The sequence below is a fragment of the Podarcis muralis genome, chromosome 9 (assembly GCF_964188315.1).
Source record: "Podarcis muralis chromosome 9, rPodMur119.hap1.1, whole genome shotgun sequence".
Classification (NCBI taxonomy): domain Eukaryota; kingdom Metazoa; phylum Chordata; class Lepidosauria; order Squamata; family Lacertidae; genus Podarcis; species Podarcis muralis.
The window spans coordinates 25328683-25352370 of record NC_135663.1 but is presented as its reverse complement, the minus strand read 5'-3'; the positions used below and the strand labels follow the sequence as shown (position 1 = coordinate 25352370).

Sequence of the window (23688 nt, the reverse complement as noted above, 5' to 3'; positions counted from 1 at the left end):
CTGCTCACCTCCAACAAGTAAGTAGTTTCATTAAAGTCATCAGTTGACAAGCTGCAATCCAGAACCCACTTACCTCAGCGTAAGTCCCATGGAACCTATTGGCACCAGGTTCTTTGCACCCATTTGAACCTGCCCAGGCCTTGAGATTGACCTCAGAGATCTTGTTTGCAAGCCCACCATCAAGACACCTTTGACTGATGTGCATGAGAGACAAGGCCTTCTTGATACTGGCCCCAGATTGTTAGATCTTCTTCCCTGAATATACATGCATGGTTCTGACTATACAGTATTTTGAACAGATCCTGAAAACATTTTTTTTTATTTCAAACATTTTTTTTAGGATGTATTTATTTTAACTGGTTAATGTCACAATATTGTAACTTTTAAAAATATTTACATTTTCTTTTTAAATTTGCTGTATTGTGCTTTTGATCTAAGCAAACTGCTTTGAGAGGGTTTTGTCAGCATTTTCATTCTCCCATTGCTAGATATGGGATTGTTACATCACATGTCTGTGTCTATTTTCCAAGGCTTGGAAAGTGTGAGAATGGAAGTCAGTCTTATCTCTTCTGCTGTGTTGTACTTTTGTACTTTTTACTTTATCTCTCTCTTTTGGAGAAGATGTGAGAGGACACCATGATTGCTTTGTCCTGTATATATTGCTTAATAAATTACTTAGAATGCCACACATAAGCTCCACATCGTTTCTGCTATACTCTGATGAGTGAGTGTGCACATAACTTTGGATATAATAATAATAATAAATTTTATTTATATCCCGCCCTCCCCAGCCGAAGCCGGGCTCAGGGCGGCTAACAACAATAAACAATAAAATCATTTCATTATAAAATTAATTCAAATCAAATTGTTGGCAACCATTGGGCTAGAGTTCTGTGAAGATTGCCAAAGGAGGGAGTCAGGCTGTGCCCTGACCAAAGGCCTGGTGGAACAGCTCTGTCTTGCAGGCCCTGCGGAAAGATGTCAAGTCCCGCAGGTCCCTAGTCTCTTGTGACAGAGCGTTCCACCAGATTGGAGCCACAGCCGAAAAAGCCCTGGCTCTAGTTGAGGCCAGCCTAACTTCTCTGTGGCCTGGGACCTTCAAGATGTTTTTGTTTGAAGACCGTAAGTTCCTCTGTGGGACATACCAGGAGAGGCGGTCCTGTAGGTATATGTGTCGCTGGTGCACACCAGGACCGAAGATTTATGAACGTCCCAGGCTGCGCTTCACAAGGAGGATGCCCGGAGAGGTTTGTCTCGATCCAGGGTCTATGTGTGCCTCCCAGGCATGTTCTGACAGGTTTTACCCTGAAAGCTGCCATATAAATATTTGAAATAGCAGTAAGTAAGCAAACACATTCAGAGAGACTTACCTCTAACCAAACTTGCATAGGATTCGGCTGTGTTTATGATCTCATTCATCAGTGCAGGATGAGACCCTGTATCATTATATATGGAGTTATTGTTTCTCTGGGTTAATTTTCATTTCATTTAAGCAGTCTCTTTCTCTTTACTTGCTAATACAATTCTACTAACAACTCAATCCTATGCAAATATATACATGTTTACTCAGAAGTCAGTCCCATTGTATTCCGTGCCACTTGCTCTCTTGGAAGTGTCTTTTGGATTGCAGCCCTGGTATTACCACGATTAATGTTAAATCATTTCTGCTGTGAAACAAGTAAATTTATTTGAAATGGCATAACGGCACTATGATTGCTTTTCAAAGAGTTTCCTAAACTTTAACCCACAATGGATTTTAAAGCTAGCCATATTCTCTCATTAAGTTCAAGCCATTGTTACATCATTGGTCACACTAAAGCTTATCTTTTCATGCTGTTCTTCTCCTAGTGGGGAAAATCAGAGCTCACTGGCAGAGGACATGGTTTGCATGCAGAAAATCCCACGTTCAATCCATGAACTTTCTCATTAATCCCAGGTAACCTGGGCTGAGAGGCCATTCAGAGTAGACAATGCTGAGTTAGATGGATCAGTTGTCTCACTCAGTGCAACACTTAATCATATGTACAAACTGTCAAATTGCAACATGTACACAAGACCATATATGCAACATATTGTTTAATTAATTAAACTAGAACAGTTATCCCTACCTGCTTCCACATTCAAAGCTGCTGACAGATTAGGATCTCCATTCAATCCCTATCTGCTGGAAGAATGAAGAAAATTGACTCTTTTACCACTTTTTAACTACTCTTGTAGAAGATAGAGGTGTAATTATAGCAGGTTAAGGCATAACTATTAAGAAATCCTAAGAGCCACTACTTAAGCTACTTGTTGACCATTAATCATCATCTGAGAACTAGACCCATCCAAGTTGTAAGTTTGAGCCCCATGTTGGGCAAAAGATTCCTTTATTGCAGGAGTTTGGGCTAGAGTTCCTTGCAACTCTACAGTTCTATGGTTCTATGATTCTATGATCCAATGAACTGAAATAGTGGGAGATTCAGTATGGATAAAAATAAGTACTTCTGCACACCCCACATCATGAAACTGTGGTGTTTGTTACCACGAGATGTGCTTGTGACCATCGACTTGGTTGACTTTGAAAGGGGATTAGTCACATTCATGTAGGATAAGGTTATCAATGATTGCGACTCATGGTGGTTATATGCAACCTCCAGTGCTGTCTCAGAGGCAGCATGCCTCTGAGGACCAGTTGCTGAGGAACAGCAGGAGGCCATTGCCTCGTGCTGGACTCAATCAACCTTCGGTTTGATCCAGTAGGGTCTTTTTACACTATTAATACCAGTGCCAGGACTCAGCAGTGGATCAAGTCACCAGCATGGAATGTTGAAACTCATGTACCACACAGATAAAAGGAGTTCTCGGGAATCACTGAAACTGGCATCTGTTTCCTTGACAAAGATGTCAAGGTGGAAGAAAACTAAAATTCACTGATGTAAATCTCATTATTTTTGATATCTTTTGATTGATCTCAAAGTAAGAAAGGTAGACCTCATTTATAAACAAATAATAGGAAAACTTTGGCTATCGTAAGGGGAAGAAAATCTGGTCAAAATGTTAATGCCTTTGTTTGTTTGTTTGTTTTGTCACTTTGTCTTGCGCAGGGCAACCTAAAGTGACTTGCAACCACCTTCAGGAGGTAGAAATCTGCTGTTGAGTGTATGCTTCCCAATCCATTATTTGGCATTTCTTTAGCATGCTCTGCCAGAAAGAGAGAACGCCATGAGGAGATACTTCTTTTTGTTGCACCTCTCCTCCAACCAGGCATGGAAGATGAATTGACAGTGTTCAGTGATGTATTCCAGCCGGGGGGTGCCAGGGGGGGCAGCTATTCTCCTAGATCAAGTAAAACAATAGGAATACTTAACTAACTGACCAATCACGTCTGTTCTGCCCCACCTAACAAAAGACCTGCCCCCCCCCATAACAAAAATCCTGGCTATGCCCATGATTCCAACCAGGCAAAAACAGCAAAGTACGAAGCATAGCATGGGGGGGGGGTCATATGGCATGAAGAGAGTCTCAGAAACTAGATAAAGAAAGCCAGATAAAGAGAGATTTGCCCCCCAAGTCTGAGTTTCTCTTCTCCTGGTTTACAGTACCCATAATAACCACTCATGCTGATGTCCAGCAGTCAAACTGGAGCCAAGCAGTCCAGAAACCATTCAGACTGGCCAATCAGCCTAAAGTCAACTCCTTTATCTGACCAGGTGGAACCCTATTGGCCTCTTATATCACCTGACTTCTGATGAGCTAGTACCTATCATATTCATCTGGCCACCTGAGCCAAAGCAAGGTGGAGGCCAGCAGCTTCTTCATTGGCCAAGATGTATTAGTAAAGTCACCTGGGTCCTGCCATGCTAGAACATGGCTCCCGCCTAGTTTGGTCTGGCCCCAAAGTTATGCAAGTCATGTCATCAGCCAAGGGACCTAGCTGGGCTAATAGAAAGGAAGGCACTGCTCTCCAAGGGAGAATAACCTGACCAAACATGTCACAAATGCAATCATTGCCATACCATGAAAACAATGGCAAGTCACCCCACTCACTCAGGCAGTCAAGTTTCTGAGAGACGTTCCTGGAAAACTCGTCAGGGCTGCCTAGCCCTTGGTAAACACCAACTCACACGCACCAACTTCCCTCTGAAATCAAAGGGAAATGTTAACAGCTTTGCTTGCTCTCCAGATAGTTCCACTGTTGAAGTACTGCGAAGAGCACCTGTGGGTTCTTTTTCAGCCTCTCATTGCTCAGTTTGGGGCTTTGCCGGAGACAAACTTCGTTGATAGCGGTGGGGCTTGTTTTCCAAGTACAAATGTGAAATCCGGGCATCTAGTATTTAAATCCAAGCGCTTTGTTGAACTGGGTGTGGATTAAGAAGAGAGGGAGTGGGGAGATGCATGGATAGCCATCAACGTAAAACAATCAGAAGGATGGATGGGACTTCATGATGGACCTTTCCCCTCGCCCTCCCAGTCTCAAGCATATATTCGAGTTCAAGATACTTAACTCATATCTCATTGTGGTGGATTCGATCTTGAGTTGTGTCTGTTTGTTTCCTACACAGATTTCCCTTCTCGTAGGGTCAGACCATTGGTCTATCGACCGCAGTGTTGTCTACACTGACTGGCAGTGACTCTGCAGAGTTTCCAGCCGGAGACACTCCCAGACCTACCTGAAGATGTTGGGAGATCGAAAGCAGATGCTCGACCACTGAAACACGGACCTTAGTGACTGATGTACCCAGCTGGCTAAGGGTGTAGAGTTCATCCACATCTCCCACGAAGTTCAAACCCTTTCTGGTTCCTTTCAAGTTCGATCGGACTCCCTTTCTTGGCAGCATCTTGTCATGCATTTTCACAAAGCATCGGTTCTTTCCGTCCTCCATCCATGTTGCCTCTTTCCTTCCTCGCTTCTAAGGGAAGCTTGGGCAAAGAGGGCAAAATCCGGCAAAATCACCAAACAATGCATTGCGCAGACACTTTCTCTTATCTGTCCAAAACTTCGAAAGAGTGGGCTGGGTTGAAAAGCGCTCCCCTGTCTTCCCTTTGTAGATACTCGAGAGTTTCGAAGTGCATGAGAAAAAGAACAAGGGATTAAGGGAAGAAACGGGGGGGGGGGCGGTTGAGTAGGTAGGTTATTATACAGAAACTGAGTCAGATGATGATCACGAATCCTTTTTAGCAGGGGTATTGTCTGCGTTGGCTCTCCAGGGTTGCAGTATCTCCCAGTCCTACCTGATGCCCGGGATTGAATTTGGGACCTTCTGCATACGAGCCAGATGCAGAGCCACGGGCCGGAAAAGTAAACCGCAGGACACAATCCTAACTGAACTGCAGACCTTCCGGCGTCAACAACGTCTTAGTCCAAGATATGGGCTGAGCCAGCTACCGTCATTTAGTGGCCAACAGACCTGAACACACTGCATGTGCCCGAAGACACATTCTCTCTACTTTCATAGACCTTGCATTTGGAACAAGCTCCGATTCTAGAGAGGTGGATGTGTGTGTGCGTCTATCCGTATCAATCCTCCTCGCACCTCTGTTTTCTCTCCATCCTCATCCAACTGGACTTTTCGGGAGGCCTGCTGAAAAACCTCCCTAAATTCTTTTACCTAAAGTAATGGAAAGAAAGACCAAAAGGGGTGAAAAAAAGTGTTTCTGAATAATTAGTAGAAGTTGCAAATAAGGCAACTCTGTTGCTATCAAGGGTCTCCCCCCCCCCCTTTCTCTCCCCGCCCTCTTCTCTCTCCCCTCTCCCAAGCAGTTGATGTGGTAATTAAGAATTTGGTGAGAGCCCCGGTCAGGTCACCTCGTTTCTCAGATCAGAAATTCTTTCAAGTGTCCTTCTGCGTCGCCAAAGATGACAACAGCAAATCAATAAGTGCTTGAAATGAAAGGGGGATGTTGCTTGGCCCCCAGGCTACAGATTTTCACACCGCCAGCCTCCCCTCTCCACCCGTCCGTCTCTCTCCCTCTCTTTCCCCCTCCCCTCCCTTTCTTCTCCTGAACTTGTAGCATTCCTTTGCTCTGTCTCGCCTCCTCTAGGAAGAGCTGGCCTTTTATGCCTCAAGAAGGAGGTAAGTGCCCCCCTCCCCGTTAGCCTTTCTCTATTGCCTGTGTGGCTCTCCATCCAAGGGCTGCCTTGCCTGGGAAGAGCCGGGGAGGAAGAAGCGGCCGAAATGTCGAGGGCAGCGGCCAAAGAGCGCCCGTTCCCCTTTCTGCAGAAACCAGAGAACTGCTGGGCGCCACGACTAAAATGAACTCCATACCGTCGAAAGGCCCTCCATGCCTGCCATTGTCTTTCCTTGCTGCTTGCTTTGGGGAGGCGTCCCACCTTCCCCACCCACCCCCCAGGTGGTTTAAAGCAGAGTGAAAATAAGTGGGGATTGCGTTCACACGGCTGGCTTCGAACCTAATAAGTCCGGATTCAAACCGTATTTCTAACGCACCGTTCTCTCTCCTTCTAGCCCCAGCCTTATTTTCCCTCTCCCTCCCCAGCCCCACAAAAATCCAATCCCCGGGACGTTTTAATGAAGTAATTCATTGCTGAGTCAATGCAGACATTTATATATTCTTTTAGCTCAAGTGGTTAAGCGCCGGTTGCTTCGCGGTGATGATAAAACCACCGGAATACACGAGGTAGTGGGGCAGGTTTTAATTTATATGCAAATCGATGGGTCCGTTTGGAGGGAGGGAAACTCTCTGCTCTCCCCCTCCCCCTTCACCATTTTTTGTATTGGCACCGTTGGAATCAAGATGAGCGAAGTGGAAACAAAATCTGAGGCAGGCCAAATCAAAGGGGTTGGGGGACGAATCGAGAAGCCAGCGAATCAATAAGGTCGGAGGGGAGTTGTTCACACACTCACAATAATATAATTGGGAAGAAATTTGAAAATAATAATTCAGGACTGATTATCACTGCTCAGCAAAGCCTTCTGAAGAGGATTAATTAGGTGTTCACCTGTTTTCAGGGCCAGCGACGGAGAAACTGGAGTCTGGACACTGGGTTATTTTTCTCGTTATTGGTGACCCCACCCACACACTTCCCCCAAAGACTCACGAGTAAGACATCTCAACTAAAATGGAATAATTACCAGATGAATGGACCTCTTTCTATGATTATCCCCAATGTCAGCTCTCTCATTAGACTAGGTGGATGGGAATCATATCTTCGTCGTCGTCATCATCATCATCGTCATCATCCAGCAAGGCTTGCCGAAAATTGTAAACGTGCTGCCTGATCTTAAGACTAATGTTTACTCAGAAGTAAGTCCCCTAGAATCCATTGGATCTGACTCCCTCTAAAATGCACTTAGGACTGCAAGATTTGCAGTACAGTCCTTAGCATGTTTTCTCGGTAAATAACCAAGCTTACTTCTTTGTAAGTGCGTTTAGGATTGCATTCCCAGGCCCGCATAACTTTCGATTGACTTTGGGCGTTCTTATGAGGAACAGGAAACTTTCCTGCCTTCTAAGATAGAACAACAACTTTTCCCAGTTCGTTCCCAAACTAAAAACTGTTTTGTACACTCGTTTTCCTGAAAGTGATTGGCTTAACATAGAATTAATTTCTAGGTTAGAGATTTAGACTGCAATCCTAACCCCATTTACCTGGGAATAAGTCCCATTGAATACAGTAGGACTTACTTTTCGGTATACTTGTTAGGACTGTGCAATCCTAGGCTCCCTCACTCAGAAGTAAGTCCTATTAGGTTATTTACTTCTAGGTAAGAAAGGATAGGATTGCAGCCTTAGGTTGCAATGCCATAAATATGTATTTAGGGAAAGTGCCATTGAACTTAAACAAATGTACTTCTGGCTAAACGTCCGTAAGATATGGCTGTTTGCTTACAATCCCAATCATCACTGAAAGTCAGTCCAACTGAAATTAATTGGAATTACTTCCGAGGAAACACGGTTAGGATCAAAGTGTTAGGCTCCCAGGATATGGGTGCATATTGATCCAGGAGAAATTTGCATTAACTCCAACAGGTTGTGTCTGTCCTCCAAGAAAATAATGTCCTGAATCAGATCAACAAATCACAATAAACTTTGCACCCGTTTATTTCCGAGAGCCAGGGGTGTAATTCTTATTTAGCCTGTTTTGATTCACAACTGTAAAACCTCTGGAGAAATAAGGAGCTCTTTCAATAACTGCCACAACCGATCAAAGATTGGGTTAGTCTAACTATCTGAGTTGCAACCAGACGATTAAACAAAACTGCAGTCGGGTCTCTTAATACACATGCTATTTAAAGAAACCAGCTATTTGGCTTAGCTTTGTTGTTTTTGCTAAATGAGACAGATAAACAATGAGTTGAAAATTCTGGTGAACACATTGCCTTCATCAAGAGGTGCGCCTAAGGTGGTCACAACGAAGTCTTCAGCTTCTGAAGGGAGGGGAACCCTGCCATTCAGTCAGTTCCTCGGCTAGAATCCTGCCTGTTCTCATCTCTCCATTCATGGAAATCAATGCCTAGAGGAACCTGCCTAACTGACGACCGATGGCAGGATCGCAGGCCAGACTTGGAGAAGCCGAATCATGCTCTTCTCCATTAATCGAATGAACCTATTTCTCGGCTGGAGTTTTCAGAATGCTGTAAAGTGCGGGGGGACGACGACAAAATAATATTTTTTAAAAAATCTTTGCATTTGGGGAGGGAAAATGTATTGTTATCCGGCAAAGTCATTGCTTCAGACAAAGATTAAAATAAAAGGTAAACTTCTAGGAACCCAAGTAGTGAAAACTAGTCAAGCCAAATATTTTGTTTACGTCTGCCCATCTGTTTAAAGTTGCTGGTGTTGCTGTCTGGGAGGAAAACTGGAATCTAAACAGGCGAAAGGGCCTTTACCTAGCTTAGGATTCTATTTCATTTATTGAGAGAGGGAGAAAGTGTGCTGTGGGGGGAGGCGGGGAGAAGGGAGAGAGAGAAATTGAAATCCGTGTATTAAAGCAGCTCCATCGTTTCCAGACACCCTAGAACCCCTGTTCCGCGGCAGCATGTCTAATGTATTCCCCCGTGGTTCTGGGCATTAATTAGTTGTTTAATAGGAGTATGACTAAAAATGTAAAAGAAGGATTAGGAGCGTGAAACGTATGTCCAGATCCTTCCACACACTCGAGGAGGGAATGAAAATCACTCTGTATCTTATGTTTCTCTACAAGCCATTTGCATTTCCCACCAGCTGCTCACTTCAGCTGCACCGGCGATGGAAGTGCCCGGCTTCGAGTCGTGATCCGGGGCTGAACCCCCCCCCCCCAATATTGACGGCGGGCGGGGGGGCGGAGGCGGCAGCAAGGGAGGAAGAGCGGGTCGTCGGGCCGGGCAGAGGAGTGCGGAGTAGCAGCAGCAACTGCACGCTGGCTGGCTGGCCCGCACAGCTCAGACAGACAGAGAGGGAAAGGGGTTGGGGGAGGGAGGTCTGTGGCAGATCCTAATTTAAAGTCTCTGGAACAGGCAAGTGGTGAGGAACAGGCGAGGCTCTTTGCATGTGTCTCTCTGGACGGAGGCGCGCGGGGGGGGGGGGGGACGAGCCTCCCTCGCATTCTTCAGACGGGTTCAAAGCAAAAGCAGCCACAACACAGCGGATCTGTTTACCTTTGTTATTTTATCCGGTACTGTCCATACATTAATTAGGTACACGGAAGCATGAATTTATTTCAGGAGACGAAGGGGTGTCTGGAAGCTGCTGACGGCCAAACAAAAGGATTTCTGACCCCCTCCACACACACACACAAATAGAGTTTAAGGTTAACCCGGCTGGATTTTTTTTTCCGCCGTGGGACGGAGGTTGTCCTGGCTTTCTTTAATGAGCTAGGAAAACTTGATTAAATGTACTGTAACCTGTTTCGCTCGTCAGTAGGATGGAAAGAAAGAGCGATTGCCTTGGACCGTTTTCGCACACTTCTATGGTGTTTTGTCTTCCTGCTAGAAATGCGTGCCTGTCCGCCCCGTCCAACATTACGCACATAATCTCACACACCCAGAGATTTCCGGCGCAAAATAAGATGTGGGTAGAGCCACGATCGCACCTTCTCCAAGTAGACCGCCTTCGCTTGACGTAGTCCCACCCTAGGACGTTTTGCGTTGACGTTTTCACTTTTTGGCAATGTTGTAAATAAGTGGCGATGGAAGAACCGTGATTCTACCAACGCGATTATTAGCGAGTTTACAACCCAATCGTGCCCGGGTGTACTTTGAAACCTCTGATTTCAATGCGATATATTCTCAAGGAAGTGTGCCGAGGATTGTAGACAAGTTATAGGAATGTGTTCATCCTCAACAAAATTAGAGAGAGAAAATTATATTAGAGCCTGATCCATACTACGGTACCAGTGCTCAAAAGTAAATCACGTGTCTCTGGGACGCTTTAACGGCAGAAGCGACCAAAATGGCGTCCACTTATTTGCATCACCAATTTGGTTAAATTTCCCACCGCCTCCCAAGTAACGTAATGGCAATGGCAATAACGTCTATCCTAAAACAGCTTGTTTTCTTTGTGCGTAGGTAACATTTGTTTGTTTAGTATAGATTTTAGTTTTACTAATTTCTGAAATGCAGAAAATGCAATAAAATCGATTTAAGCTGTTAATGATAGGAAACTAAAACTCCTTTTTACAATGGAAAGGCTGGTGGTTTTTTGTTTTGTTTTTTACAGTTGAACGTATTTTATTGTGAGTAATAAATACAAGTAGCATTTTTAAAAACGGCAACCCAGTTTTGGCAGTCTTTGTATCTAGTATGTGCAGTTTAACTTTTGTCAAAGATATCCGCCATCATCTTCCTTCGAGCTTTCCTAGTGTTTCTGTTTAACACATGCAAAATATTAATGAGCAAGGTAATAAATCGACATGACAAACTTTTTTTTGGGGGGGGGGGGTGAACATATGCACTCTTAGTAGGGAGGAAGGTGGAGTCATCGACCTTCCCTCGGACATAAATCCTACTGAGCTCAAAAAGGCTTACTCCCGAGTCGTGAGTAGGCCACAGATGCACTCCTGCAGACGCGACTCCAAACGCTGCTGAGCTTTGAAGCATCGCATCTTCCGCCTTCCACTCCTCTCTCTCTCTCTTTCCTCCCCACCCCACCCCCAAACGTAACCTCGTCATTTTAAAAAATGAGTTATCAGTGACCCCACGTGAACTTGATGGGTGCCCATACAGCAAAGGAAATTCTACACTTAAATGCGCATCTGGGGCTTGTACGTCGCAATCCATTCCTTTAAAAGTGGCCAGAGACTCTTCTCTTTCCCCTCCCTCAACTTTCCCAGCTGCAAACTGTAACGTGGACATGTTTTGTTTTTTCCCCTTCCCGCTCCCTCTTTTTAGCTAGAAATGACTTTGAACTCTTGCGAGCGTCCTCGGCGGAGTGACCCGGCCTCTCTTCGCGCTGGCTCGTAGCCTCACGCAGCCGTGCATTTCCTTCCCACTTTCCTTGCGCCGCTTCCTTTCCCTTTCGGGTATTGATCTTTACCTTCTCCTTGGCCTCTTTTGTTCCTTTCACTACCAACTTTCCCTCTGGGGATCCACACACACACACTTTCCCTTTCGCCTCGCTACGGCTCGGTCTCCTTTCGCCTCCTTGTCAAAGAAATCCTGGCCACTTGCGCGTAACAGGGCAACGTGTTTGGGCAGTGGGGGGACATAAACCTTTGAGGACCTTTACATCTCTCCCCTGAAACCTTCCTGGAAAGCGCCTCTCCCACTTTCATGCACCCCCCGCGCTCCTAACGCAGCTCCTTCGCCTTTCTGCTTTCCCTTTGTGGTGGGCTGGGGGGGGGGGGTTGGCTTTGTCACGTCCATATTCCTGGGACCGTCGGTTTCTCCCTGGATCCAGAGATCTCATCTCCTTTTGTTTCTTAGGCCAACCACCACCTCGGTTCCACCTAGCGCTATTTCAGTGTCTACCTGGATTTCGGGGAATGTAGGCTAGGATCGGGGCCTTCCCTTGCACAGGGCACTTCCACGAGGCTTACTCTCTCAAGGCAGCGCGCAGAGCATCGCCGCCTCGGTCTACTGATGGTTTGACTCTCTGCTCTCCGCCCAGCCTAGCTTCAGGTCGATCCGTCTGTCCATCTATCCATCCTCCTCCTCCTTCTCTCTCTCTCTCTCTCTCTCTCTCTCTCTCTCTCTCTCTCTCTCTCTCTCTCTCTCAGGTCTTCTCCCAACTGCGCCCCCTGCACTTCGCTCCCCCCCCCCCGCCCCGTCGTCTCTCTGCTCTGCAGCGGAGTTGAGTTTGGTGGAATCTCTGCTGACGTCACGCGGCTCCCTGGCCAGGCAGAGCGAGGCGAGAGGAGCCCGAGGAGAGGCGAAGAAAGGCAGAGAGACACAGGCAGCGTGTCCGCCCCAGGAAAGCACAGCGGTCCCGCAGCGAAGCCGCCAGGAGCCTGCCTGCCTGCCAGCCTGCTTGCCAGCCTGCCTGCCGTCGAGCCGCGGCCAACAGCTCCCTCCCGCCGTGGCCCCCTCGACGGAACGCCGCGCGCCTGCCGGCCAGCCTTCCTTTCTCCTTGGGGATCCTTGCCTTGCTCCGGCTTCCTCGCCGTCCCAGGCTGGCCGTAGTGCTGCTGCTGCTGCTGCTGCTGCGCTTGCTGGAGGAGGCGTCTGTGGGCGACTCGAGTCGTCCACCAACTCTCATCTCGAGCCTGGGATTTGCTAAAAGCTTCGGCCCAGAAGAAGAAGACGACGAAGAAGGCGGCGGCGATCAGGGAGGGCGAAGGGGGGAAAACAGAGAGAGCGACGCGCGCTTGCAAAGGGAGCCGGTAAGCAGAGCCAGGGAGGCCCGTCGCTGCCTTTGGCCCGGCGGTGTGAGATAATGTGAATCGGCCAATTGGTTCCACTTCGCCAGACTCGCCCCGAAGGGTGATTTGTGGCGTTTGGGGGGCGAGCGGAGGGGGCCGTCTGGGCTGGCCGCAGACCTTGGGGTGTGCGTGTGTTTGCAGTTATAAATGCGGTGTGTGGGCTGGGGGGCTTTGGGGAGGGTGGGCTGTGGGCTTGCCAAAAGCAGTGCCCCCACCCCACCCCTTTTCGCGCGCTCGCAGTTTAAACCAAGGACTCCAGCTTAAACCAGACGTCTTGGGGGACCGGCCTCCTCCCCCGAGGGGGATGTTGAAAGAAAAGAGGAGTCGAGGCGAAGGACCTGCTGCAGGCCTTTCTGATCTGGGACCCTTTGTAGACCCAATTGGCTACCTTTCCTTTCGCGAGCCGTCGGTTTGGAAGGGCTGGGCTCTCGCTAGGCTTGGCGTAAGAACAGTAAACATAATAGTCATCTCCATCAGTACCACTATGATGAGGGGTGCTGCAGCTACTCCCACGACTATTTGCACCAGAAAGCTACTAACGCGCTACCAGTTAAGTATACCAGCTGCAGGTTACTAGTTAGAATATATTAGGATTTAACACAAACACACACCGAGCTTCCTCCAAAGGTTCGTAGCCAGTTTCACTCCCTACCCCTTAAGGTTAATTCACTGATTCTTCTTTTAAAAGACAACAGAAAAAGAAGTTTAATAAATTAACAAAGGGGTTGCACTGGCAAGAAGAAAGTGCTGCTTTCCTAGGAAACTTGCCTAGTTTTGCAAAAGTTTCTTCTCAGCGCGCGCCTAAGTAAACGGTATTCCTCTGGAGGGAAAGTCATGTATTTTGCAGTTTCTCTCTCTGTGTGTCTGCCTGTCTCGCATTTAAGGTTTGCAGATCCTTAAAGTAACGGAAATAAATACAGGCGATGCCTTATGGATATGCCGCTTGTATATTTTTGTTCTCCTTTTGGTCCGGGCCTTGTTTCAGTTACAAAATAAGGCCCGATTTAGCATTAAAAAAAAAGAGTTTAAACTGACTTATGTGTGTACAAAATCGGTTAGGGTTCTGCTGCTGTCTGCAGTCAGCCACCAATTCAATTTCCTCACTTCCTAGAAAGACAGAAAAGAAGCCCCTCCAAATCCTGGTTTCTAATCTGCCATCAATAATATTTTATTTTATTTTCCTCTCGGTAATTATCATTTAATTGTATGCCTCGCTGCATGTTGCCGATAAAAATATTTGAGAACAGCTTAAAGACGCGAATTTTGCTAAACCATTTTTAAAAGTGTGGGGGAGGGTATCTTTATTATTAATTGTGATTCGCGTTGCTTGCTTGTAAAATAGTTAACAGCGTCTTAAATGGTGCAAATTTTGCCACACGCCTAAAATAGTATTTTGAATCATAATAATACAACAAAATTAAATAAGGAACGAGCAAAAGTGGGTTAAAGATCGGATTTGCAAATGAACAAGAATCTAGTTTTAGTTCTGATCACCCTATTACCCTCCCCCCAAATGATTTTGTAATAAGCCGCATTGATTTAATCAATGGGATTCCTTCCACGTAAATCAGTTTAGCATAGGAAGCTGATATTAGTAATATGGCGGAAAGCTTGTGGAGTTAAGGTACTCGTGAAAAGTTCCTACAGATCCCATGTAATCGGCCTGAATTACTCACCTCCCCCCGTTTTTGTGATGTAGATATATCGAGAAACAAATAGTTATGTAGTTATGGATATAATTAGGACCTGGGTCTTTCAGAATCGATTTAGCGTGACAATTTATTTACAGCGCAAAAATTGTGCCCCCCACCTCCGCAACACACACTACAATCCTGACAATCGGTGGTGACTCCCCCCCCCCAATAAATGTGCTTAGGTTTGTGCTGCAAAACTGTTTATTTCTTAAGAGCCCTGGAAACCCTGCAATAAAATAAATATTAATATACATATGAATGGCAGAAGGATTTTTTTTAAAGTGTGGATAATTATAACTGTTGACATTCCAGGTGGTTATATGGCTGTCTTTGCAGGATATAATCTTGTCCAGATTTTGGAAGAAGGTTGGAGGGGGGGGAGGCGACTTAAAAACAGAGAAAAATAAATTGCGCGTCTCAGGTGGTTAGATAAATTAGCCATCAAGGTAGGCGTTGAAACAGGGCGACCAAATTTGTCATGCGAGGCTTGTCTTGACAGAACCGGTTTAAGGATCATCAGAGAGGAATTAGGGGGTTTTCTTAATTGCCTTCCTTAACAATTTCACCACCGCTCACATACTAGGCCTCTTTATTGGAAAGGGCGTTTCATACACTCAGCGAGCCATCCTCTTTCGGCTCCCTGGAGCTGGGAATATAAATGGCTCGGCCCTATTAGAATTCTGAGAGTTGTCTCAAGAAATAAACATTCACTGACCTTTCGGGAGCCCCGATCCTCTGCATATTGACCTGGAATGATGTCTCATTTATTTCAGTGGGACCCACTTGGGTATTAAGCTTAGGATCTGGCCGTTAGTTGAAAAGGAGGCCCATCGGCTTCGAAATAAGGCTGCGATCCTAAATCCACGAGCAGCCTGATCCTGAGCGCCTGGTCAGAAGTAAGTCCCAGGGAACTGAGTGAGACTTCTCCCTTAAGTAAGAACCTACGGGTTGCACCCTTCAATGGGGGGAAAAATAAGTTGCATTGCAACGGGAAGCGTTTGCAAATAAACGCGCTCAGGATATGGGTGATGCTATTAGGATATTCGATTATGGATCTCATTCGGAATCTTAAAAAAAAAATATGCTGTCGATGGCGGTTCCCCCCTCTAAAATCTTAACCCGCTTCTTAGTCATATTTATTTATCCGATCCAGATTTCTAAAGCAGGATAAGCTAATAGAGGAGCGCCATTGAAATGGGGGAGGGGGGTTTCAAAGGGGGAAATTACCCAAACGATGATGACATGCAAATTTTTCACCCAAATTATCATAAGTAAACATCTGAAGCCTGGACTAATAAAATCCCATCTGTGTTACTTCATATCGAGTTAGTAGAGAGCGCTGATAATGATTTTTGTAATATCTCCCGAACAGACATCTCAATCAGGCACTAATCCTGAGATTTTCCCCACCTTTAAAGAAAGGGGGGGGGGGACACTCAGAATTACTAAAACCCGCAGCTTCCAAATGTGGCACCCCAGAGCTCTTCCGAAGGAGGCCTCCTGAGGGTGCCCTCCGTGTAAACCAAGCGGGGTGGGAGCCCTGGCTAGGCGGTGGTCTGCGTTGGGGGACCCTCTTTTCCTCTCGCTCCGCGGGTCATCAGCCAATTCCCCTGAAGGTGTTTAGAACGGTTTTCGAAACCCCTTCTACAAGAATAGGACCGGGAGGTTCTGTATACCTACCTGGCTGAAGGAGTCAGCGAGCTTATCCTGGTCAATTTCTCCGTGGCTGCAGAGAGCCAAAACTCACGACTGATTGCACAAGCTCCGTCTCTGATCGGGATGAACTCAGCCCTCATTTTAAGGGAATCTCCTTAAATTCGGGGGCACCAAAATTTCCGCAGAGTCCCTGGACTGCCCGGCACAGTCATTCACGAGAATGCCTTCTTTCTTTTTGATTTTGTGTATTTTTCTCTCTCACTGGGGGGCGGGAGGTAAATATGCACTCTCTCACACACACACCCCCCCAATGTCCCTGAAAATAAACCCGGCCACATTGCATCCCGGCTGTTTTTCTAGATTAGTTCTATAGTGAGAGCTACGAATCTCCAAATCCCTTCTCCTCCTTTACTTAAATGGTGGCAACTTTTTAAAAGTCTGACAAAAGAGGAAAGACCGCGCAGGCTTTAATTTTCAATTCAGGGAAGCAGCTGGTTGCTTTATTTGAATGGGTTTAGGGACGCCTAGCTCGGCATAGGATCGGGCTGAGCCTCATTAATTAGCTGCCAGCCCGATCCTAACCCTGCATTTACTGGGAATTAAGTCGCGGGAAGTTTAGTACGACTTGCTCCCAGGTAAGTGCTCAACCTTATGCGCCCGATCCTCCTGTTTTCTCAATGTGCAGGAAGTGTCTGGGATCGGAGCACCGGAAGTGCATCCTATTGAGTTTCACTCGGGCCTGCTTTTACAACAAAGAATTAAAGGGTCAGGATTCTACATCACCAGGATAGGCCAGTCCCATTGACAGCAGCGCGTCGCTTCAAATTTGGCTAGTGAAAGTCCCCCTGGTAGGTTAGTGAAACTGAACGAAGCTTTTTATAGAGGAAGAAGGGTAAATTCCATTCAAAGACATTTTTATTAGACAAACTGAGCAAAGCTATTTTCTCTCTCTGTCTTTCCCAACAAGGCACAGAGTGGGTAGCGCCTGACTACAGCCACAGGTTTGTTTGTTTTTTACAAACCTAAGGGAAGTCCAATCCCAACACCCCTCCCCACAATAATAATTCTTTCAAGTGTTTCTGAATTGAGACGGTTATGTCAAGTGAGAAATATCCCTAGAGGCGATGGGCATTACTCAGATTCCACGCGTCAAATGATGCACATTAATTTACATTAGTTTTGCATTGGTGAGGATGAGGATAATTGTGTATTATTACTATTACTACTACTATTTTCTGCCTTGTATCTTCCATAGTGGGTCTTTACAACACCAAAACTGAGACACAAGGAAGGGGGAAGTTGAATGGCCAGGTACCAGTACCACATTAATTTTCTCCAAAACCAAAAAGCCCGAACCGCACTACCCAGTCAAGCCGACTGTCTTTGAGTTCCAGGAGATGTGGTTCAATCGATTTTAAACAAACAAACAAACCTCGATTTTCCTGGACTGGGAGTCGGGACTAAAAAAAATCGCGTAGAGATCTCCGCCCTCCCCTTCCTCTTGCCTTTAAATGTCCAAAGAGGAAAGAAACCAGCAACACAAGCCTAACCGTATTCCCCTCTCCGCCCACGAAGTTAAGTCCCACCGAATGTGTTTAGGATTGCAGGCACCTCCCTCCAACCAAACATCTGCCGCCCCCCACTTTTCACCTCCTTTCTTCTCCAGTCCGGAAAAAAAAAACCCCGATGGTAAACTAGGCAACTGGTACGTGTTTTGTTTTGTATTACCTTCCTTCGCTTAAGACTTCTTTTTAAGAGGCGCTCGGCGTCCTCCGTTCGCCCAGCCGAGCTGTCAGGTTGGTGGCTTCATTCTGTGTGTCTTCTTAACTCCCATATGCATCTAATGTTTTGCAGATAACGGGTTATGGAGTCCAACTGTCGTAAACTTGTATCGGCTTGCGTTCAGTTAGGTAAGAGAGATATTTCCCATCGATTTACACTTCGCAAGAATGATGTCGACGTGCGGTGTGCATTTGTTTTGATTTGTGGGTGGGTTGTGTTTTTTTAAGTCTGTTAAAGCACCTGGGTGATGGGCGCGCGGGTGTATGCACAATATCTACCCAAGGATGTCCTGGCAAAGAGGACCACCCCCAGTGGCCACTTCCATCCCCATCCCATTTGCAGCCCGATCCCTAATCCAGTTGAGGGGGTGTCCTATGGCCTTCTGGCTGTTTGCTGGAGCCCAGCTCCCATCAGCCAAAGGCCAGGGAAGATAACCGATTTCCGAAGAGCCAAAGGTTGATCACTCTTATATGCTAGCCTTGCGTAATTTATTTATTTATTTATTTTTATCACAGTATTGCAACGCAGATTTGATGCTTCTGTGTTGAGAGTAGGAATGGAGGGGTGAAGATTCCCTGAAGGGATCGGGACTAGCCTGGCTTTCCCTCTTCGAACTCCGGCTTAGCTGGACTGTGGTTCCAGCGCCCTTGAGTTTCCTATCCTGGCGCCTCGATTCGAGGCGTCCTGCTAGATCCAGTGGTTTGATCTCTGCCGCAGAGCTCTCTGTTAAGTCCAGGGTGCCCATTGGCCTGGCTAAGGCAGGCTGCTCCGGGTCCAAGGCAGAGAAAGCGGAGGAGCGGGGAGTCCCAGGGTTGGGTTGGGGGGTATGAGACGGGACTGCCCTTTCCACAAACGTGTCCTAAGCGTGCTTGCTTTCCAAACGCACTTTCCCTAACTCGCTGTCTCTCTCTCTTTGTCCCCCTTCCGTCGCTCTCTCTGCCTGCTTGCCTGGCCTTTCCTTCTCCCGATCCACGACCCTCTTTTTCTTTTTCTCTTTCTCCCTCTCCCTCTCTCTCAGGGGTACAACCTTCTGCTGTTGAATGTCTTTTCTCCAAAGACTCTGATATTAAAAAAGGAGAATTCAATGATTCTCCAGAGAGCAGGAAGGAAGCTTCTAGCAGCAAACTGTTCGGAAGGCAACACCCCAGCGCCAATGGTGAGTCTGCCCACCCCTTTCTGGTCAGCCTCGCACTTGAATCTAGCCTCCCCTATCCCCCCCCCCTCCATATCCCCATCGGTGTCTCCTAGGAAAGGTTGATAGGTGCGATCTTGTATCACTGCGCCCAGTCGAACGAGATTCAAGTTGCAACCACAATGTATAGCGTATTGTGTGTGTGGGCCAGGAAAGCGGTGCGCGGGTGGGGCGGGACACTTCTATTGCTTCTGCCTTTTAAAGCTTTCTTTAGCAGCTGTTGGATTCTACGCGGCCGCCCTGGTGATTGTTTGTGCGCCTCCCTGGCCCAATCTCCCCTCTTTCTGTTTTAATCGCCAGCGCTGCGCCTCGACCTAAAGGAAGTGCAACAGCGCCCTCTGCTGCTCAGGTCCATGGGAACTGCGGGCAGCACTGTCTGTGTGCGGGGGGGGGGGGAGCGGGTAAATTCGGGAGGAAAAGGCTTGTTTGCCAAAGTTAATTTGGTTCGGGATTTTCCGCGTGAAGGGTGTAGCAATTGTACTGAGCTTGTCTCTGTGGTCCCGAGGTGTTCTCGGTAAGCAGCAATCCTCTCCCGAAGCAGGGGGCGATTCCCCCCACCCCAAACAGCAGCCGCATCAGCCAAACTCCCCTACAAACTCTCACTAAATTCAAGGCAGGGGAGTCTTCGCCTTAGACGTGTGGTGTTTGCAAAAGAGCAACATGGCAACGTCAGAGAGCTGGGAAGGGCCGGAGGCATCCGCGAAGGCGCAGTCAGGTACCCTCCGCTTGCATCATTAGAAAAGCTGGCATGTTCCTTTCCGGAACAGGAATCGAGTCAGCTCAATCCTTCTGAATGTTTACTTGGAATATATATATATGGAACAAATCCCACCCCACTTAAAAGAATGAGCACCCACCCGAAAAAGGCCACTAGCATAACTAGTAGCCTCTCAGTTAAGAACCAAAGACCTGGATGGGTTAACTAAAATGTTTTTGACTGGCACCTTAAGAAAGCCATCAAAGGCTCCAAGCCTACAAATGAGGTGCCACCACTGGAGAGGCCCCATACAAAGTGCTTACAAAATAATAGACCTTAGCTCACCACAACTCTCTGACACAAAGTGAGCTCTGCTTGATTTTACTTGGAGCAGCTTAGAGCGAACGAGTTACACAGTATCTCCCAGGCTAGAAAACAAAGACATTGCGGTGCCATGATTTCTGCCTTATCTGATGCCAACCTAATTTTGCTGGCATAAGATATAGTAATCTAAATTAATATTAAAGGAGAAGAGACTGTGTTAAGAATGTAACTTCTGTGATAAACAGTGGCATGAAGTAGCATAGCCTCTCTCTCTCTAACGCGCACCCACCCACCACAAATAGCTTAATTGGTCAATTGTTTTCAGTCGACATCCACTGATTTCCTAGACTCCGATTGGATACCAGTTCTTTTTACATAGAAAACTGAAATTTTAAAGCTAAAGGGGGGGGGGAGGTTAGTTTTAAAGTTTCCTCTTGATGACCGGTAGGTATATCCCGTCAGAAACACGCATTTTCCCACAATTTAAAACAGAATACAAAACACAATCCTTTATATGTCTACTCAGAAGTAAATCCTATTGACTTCATTGGGGCTTATTCCGAGGTAAGTGGCATAGAGTGGCCGCATTGGTTTAAGCTCTGTGTAATAGATCAAGATACAGTATGCTGATACTACCATGCTTATTATACCATACATACCACACCCGATTCTTATACCAACATTACCAAACCATCGCATTTTCTGCAGTGAGGGGTGGGGTGGGAGAGAGCTACTTTAGAGTAAGGATTCGATGCTTTACATCCTCCTATTGAAATCAAGAAGTTAAAATCCCGGTTTTGATCGTGATTGAAAGATAAGACAAAGGCCTTCTTAGCACACTTTTACTTGAATCAGGTCGGTTTTATCTGGTGGTGAAAGACCCATCAATGAGTGAAAAGTCATTTCTTCAACTCAAGTAACAGGTGATTATTATAGCGCCCGTCTATCCTGGGAAATGAGAGTCTTAAGTTGGAGGTCACTTTTAGGCTGCACTCGCACTTACCTGAGAGTAACCCCCATTGAGCCCAATTTGGCTTACTTATGAGGAGACATGCGTAGGATCGTGGTGTTGAGCGTGCATTGAGCTACACACTTGCTTGGGAGTGAACCCTTTTGAATTCTGTGGGACGTTCTTCTGAGACATCTTATAGGGTTGTGTCATATATGGTTTTGTAGATCGATCGGAGCCCCACTGAAAAGGAGGACGGGCTCTGTTCTGTTTAATATATTCAGATGCCCAGATGTGCTCCTAAGCGCCTGTATTCGTGCCACCTTCAGAACAGAATCTTTGATTGCTGACTAATTAATATAGACTCTGCTAATTGGCCGCATTTACGAACTGAGACGAGGTCCTTCCAATTCCACGTAGAAACACCCGCTGAAAGAGATCTTCCTGCGCTATTCAGCCAATCTGAAGGAGGAGCATGTAGTCTGCCTTAAGTAATTCCGGGATGCTCAAACGCCAGTTGCACTGACATCAAGCAATCCGACTTCTGAGCGAGAGCTTAGATCTGGAACCATTTCCAAATGCTCCGTGACCTTTTCACTCTTCTCGCTGAGAAACAAGTGGCTATTTTTCTAACCGTTCATTAAGAGCCTGGGGTTTTGTATCTACATGTTACATTTCCTGCCCTGCACAATGATCCGTGAGTCTGTTTTTCACCCTCTGAAATCAGAAGGGAAATTGCTATGTAAACATATAAAGACCATTGGTGGGGCGGTGTTGTTGTTAAAACACACATACACGCAAGTGTAGCCTACGAATTCGATTCAATGGCTGCCATCCGATACACGCTTACCTGGAAATAAGTCCCAACTCAATGGCACTTCGGAGTAGACATCCACAGGATTGCACTGTAGGTTGATTTGTTGCAGTGGAAAGAGTGGCACGAAACCAGCTTCAGACCAGATATTTCGGCTGAAGTAAGTTTCGGGCTGTTCTGTCCTACCTAAGAAATCCATTGGCCTTCGCGGTATAATAGTAATGCTATCCATTGGTACAATGGATTCTCAATGGTGACCACCTTCATAGCGGAAGGGACTGGCCAATGTGTGGAGATGACAGAACTAAACCGAGCAGCCAGATCCTTTAATGCATGGCTAGGCAAAAGGTAGATCTGGATCGACGGTCTCTGGGCGACTTGCAGTAGATCGCCAAGGATTTCTGAATTAAGGATAGCAACAGATTCTGGTGGTGGTGGTTATTGTTTTCAAAATTAGGCTGGTGGGGGTAAGGAAGTTTGGGAAGAAAACCTGGAATGGATTTGTGTGTCTATGGATGGGGACCTCAGTTCTGACACTAAAAACGAAGTCCTTGGCTGAGATGCACCCGGGGTGCCCTGTTCCTTAATCCTTTGTGAACATAACACCTCTTGTTCTGGGTTGGGAAGAGAGAAAGGAGCTCCCACAAACCTGAAGTGAGAAAGTTTGGCGCAAATGTTTAGCTTTGATTGCCTTTTTAAATAAGTGAGATTTAAGTGTTTCCTTTTCACCTGCCACACACCCCACACACCAGCCATGCTTAAGAGCAGACACCATCCCCAAACGCTCTTTCCCAGAGAAAAGTCCCACTGATTGAGGACTGGAAAGGCTTGGCCAGCGTATTAAATCCTTACTCCCAAGTAAACGATTTTCAGAAGGGTAGCTGTGTCACTCTGTTAAAGGGAAAACTACGTCTAGTCTTGTGGCACTTCGAAGATGTCCTCAAATGTATTCATAGATTTTCTAACTCTAGACGCGTTGGGCTTCAACTACAAAAGCGCGGGATCTGCCAGGAAGGTCTCCTGCGCAAGCCCCATTGAAATGAACGGGGGCTCCACCAAAGCAGGATGGCCTGGCTTAACAACTTCTTTTTCTTCTTTGGTATCACTCATGGGCGAGTAAGATTGTCTTCCATGAACATGGAAGTGAGTCCGTAAGTGACTGTGGAAGCCAATTCTGGATCCACACGTCCTTCCACAGTGAGGACATAGAGATTTGTTTTTTTTGGGGGGGGGGTAGTTGATAACGGTGAGGGTTTGCCAAACGTGCCTTTCTCTTGGCAAGTTTCTCCCTTTCGTTCTGAGTTCCAGCATCTTCAAAGTCCATGACACTTTTGTTAAAAAGCCTGTTCTCCAATAGGAGCGCTCACAAGGCCAGCGTTTCCCAGTTGTCGGTATTTATGCTACATTTTTTTAGGTTTGCCTTGAGAGAGTCTTTAAACCTCTTTTGTTGGCCGCCAGCATTATGCTTTCCATTTTTAGGTTCGGAATAGAGTAGTTGCTTTGGCAGACGATAATCAGGCATCCGAGCAACATGACCAGTCCAACGAAGTTGATGTTGAAGAATCATTGCTTCGACACTGGTGATCGTTGCTTCTTCCAGTACATTGGCATTAGTTCGCCTGTCTTCCCAAGTTGCCACGTTGTCTAGTGCAATGGGACTTGGATGTGACTGGTGTTCTTGCCAGGTGGGGTGGTCTCCGTTCATTTCAACCTTGCTTCCCTGCTGATTTTGGAAAGAAGGAATGAGTGGAGATTATCTGGATCGGGTTTTGAGTCCCTCAGGAAAGAGGAGTGTATTGTCA

General features: G+C 46.5%; 1 protein-coding gene across 6 annotated transcripts in view; it reads left to right on the top strand.

The window, feature by feature from the left end:
* The first annotated feature begins 12198 nt into the window (after nucleotides 1-12198).
* Nucleotides 12199-23688, top strand: part of PITX2 (paired like homeodomain 2) — a 34056-nt gene continuing 22566 nt past the window's right edge. The window contains exons 1-3 of one of the 6 annotated variants that reach the window (XM_028743535.2): nucleotides 12199-12739; nucleotides 17983-18038; nucleotides 18929-19066. In XM_028743535.2, the coding sequence (XP_028599368.1) occupies nucleotides 17993-18038; nucleotides 18929-19066 (184 nt within the window). In that variant the 5' untranslated portion in view covers nucleotides 12199-12739; nucleotides 17983-17992. Of the gene's footprint in view, nucleotides 12740-17817; nucleotides 17834-17982; nucleotides 18039-18928; nucleotides 19067-23688 lie in introns of those variants that run through there. The other 5 variants (XM_028743536.2, XM_028743537.2, XM_028743538.2 and 2 more) reach the window with 5 other exon arrangements.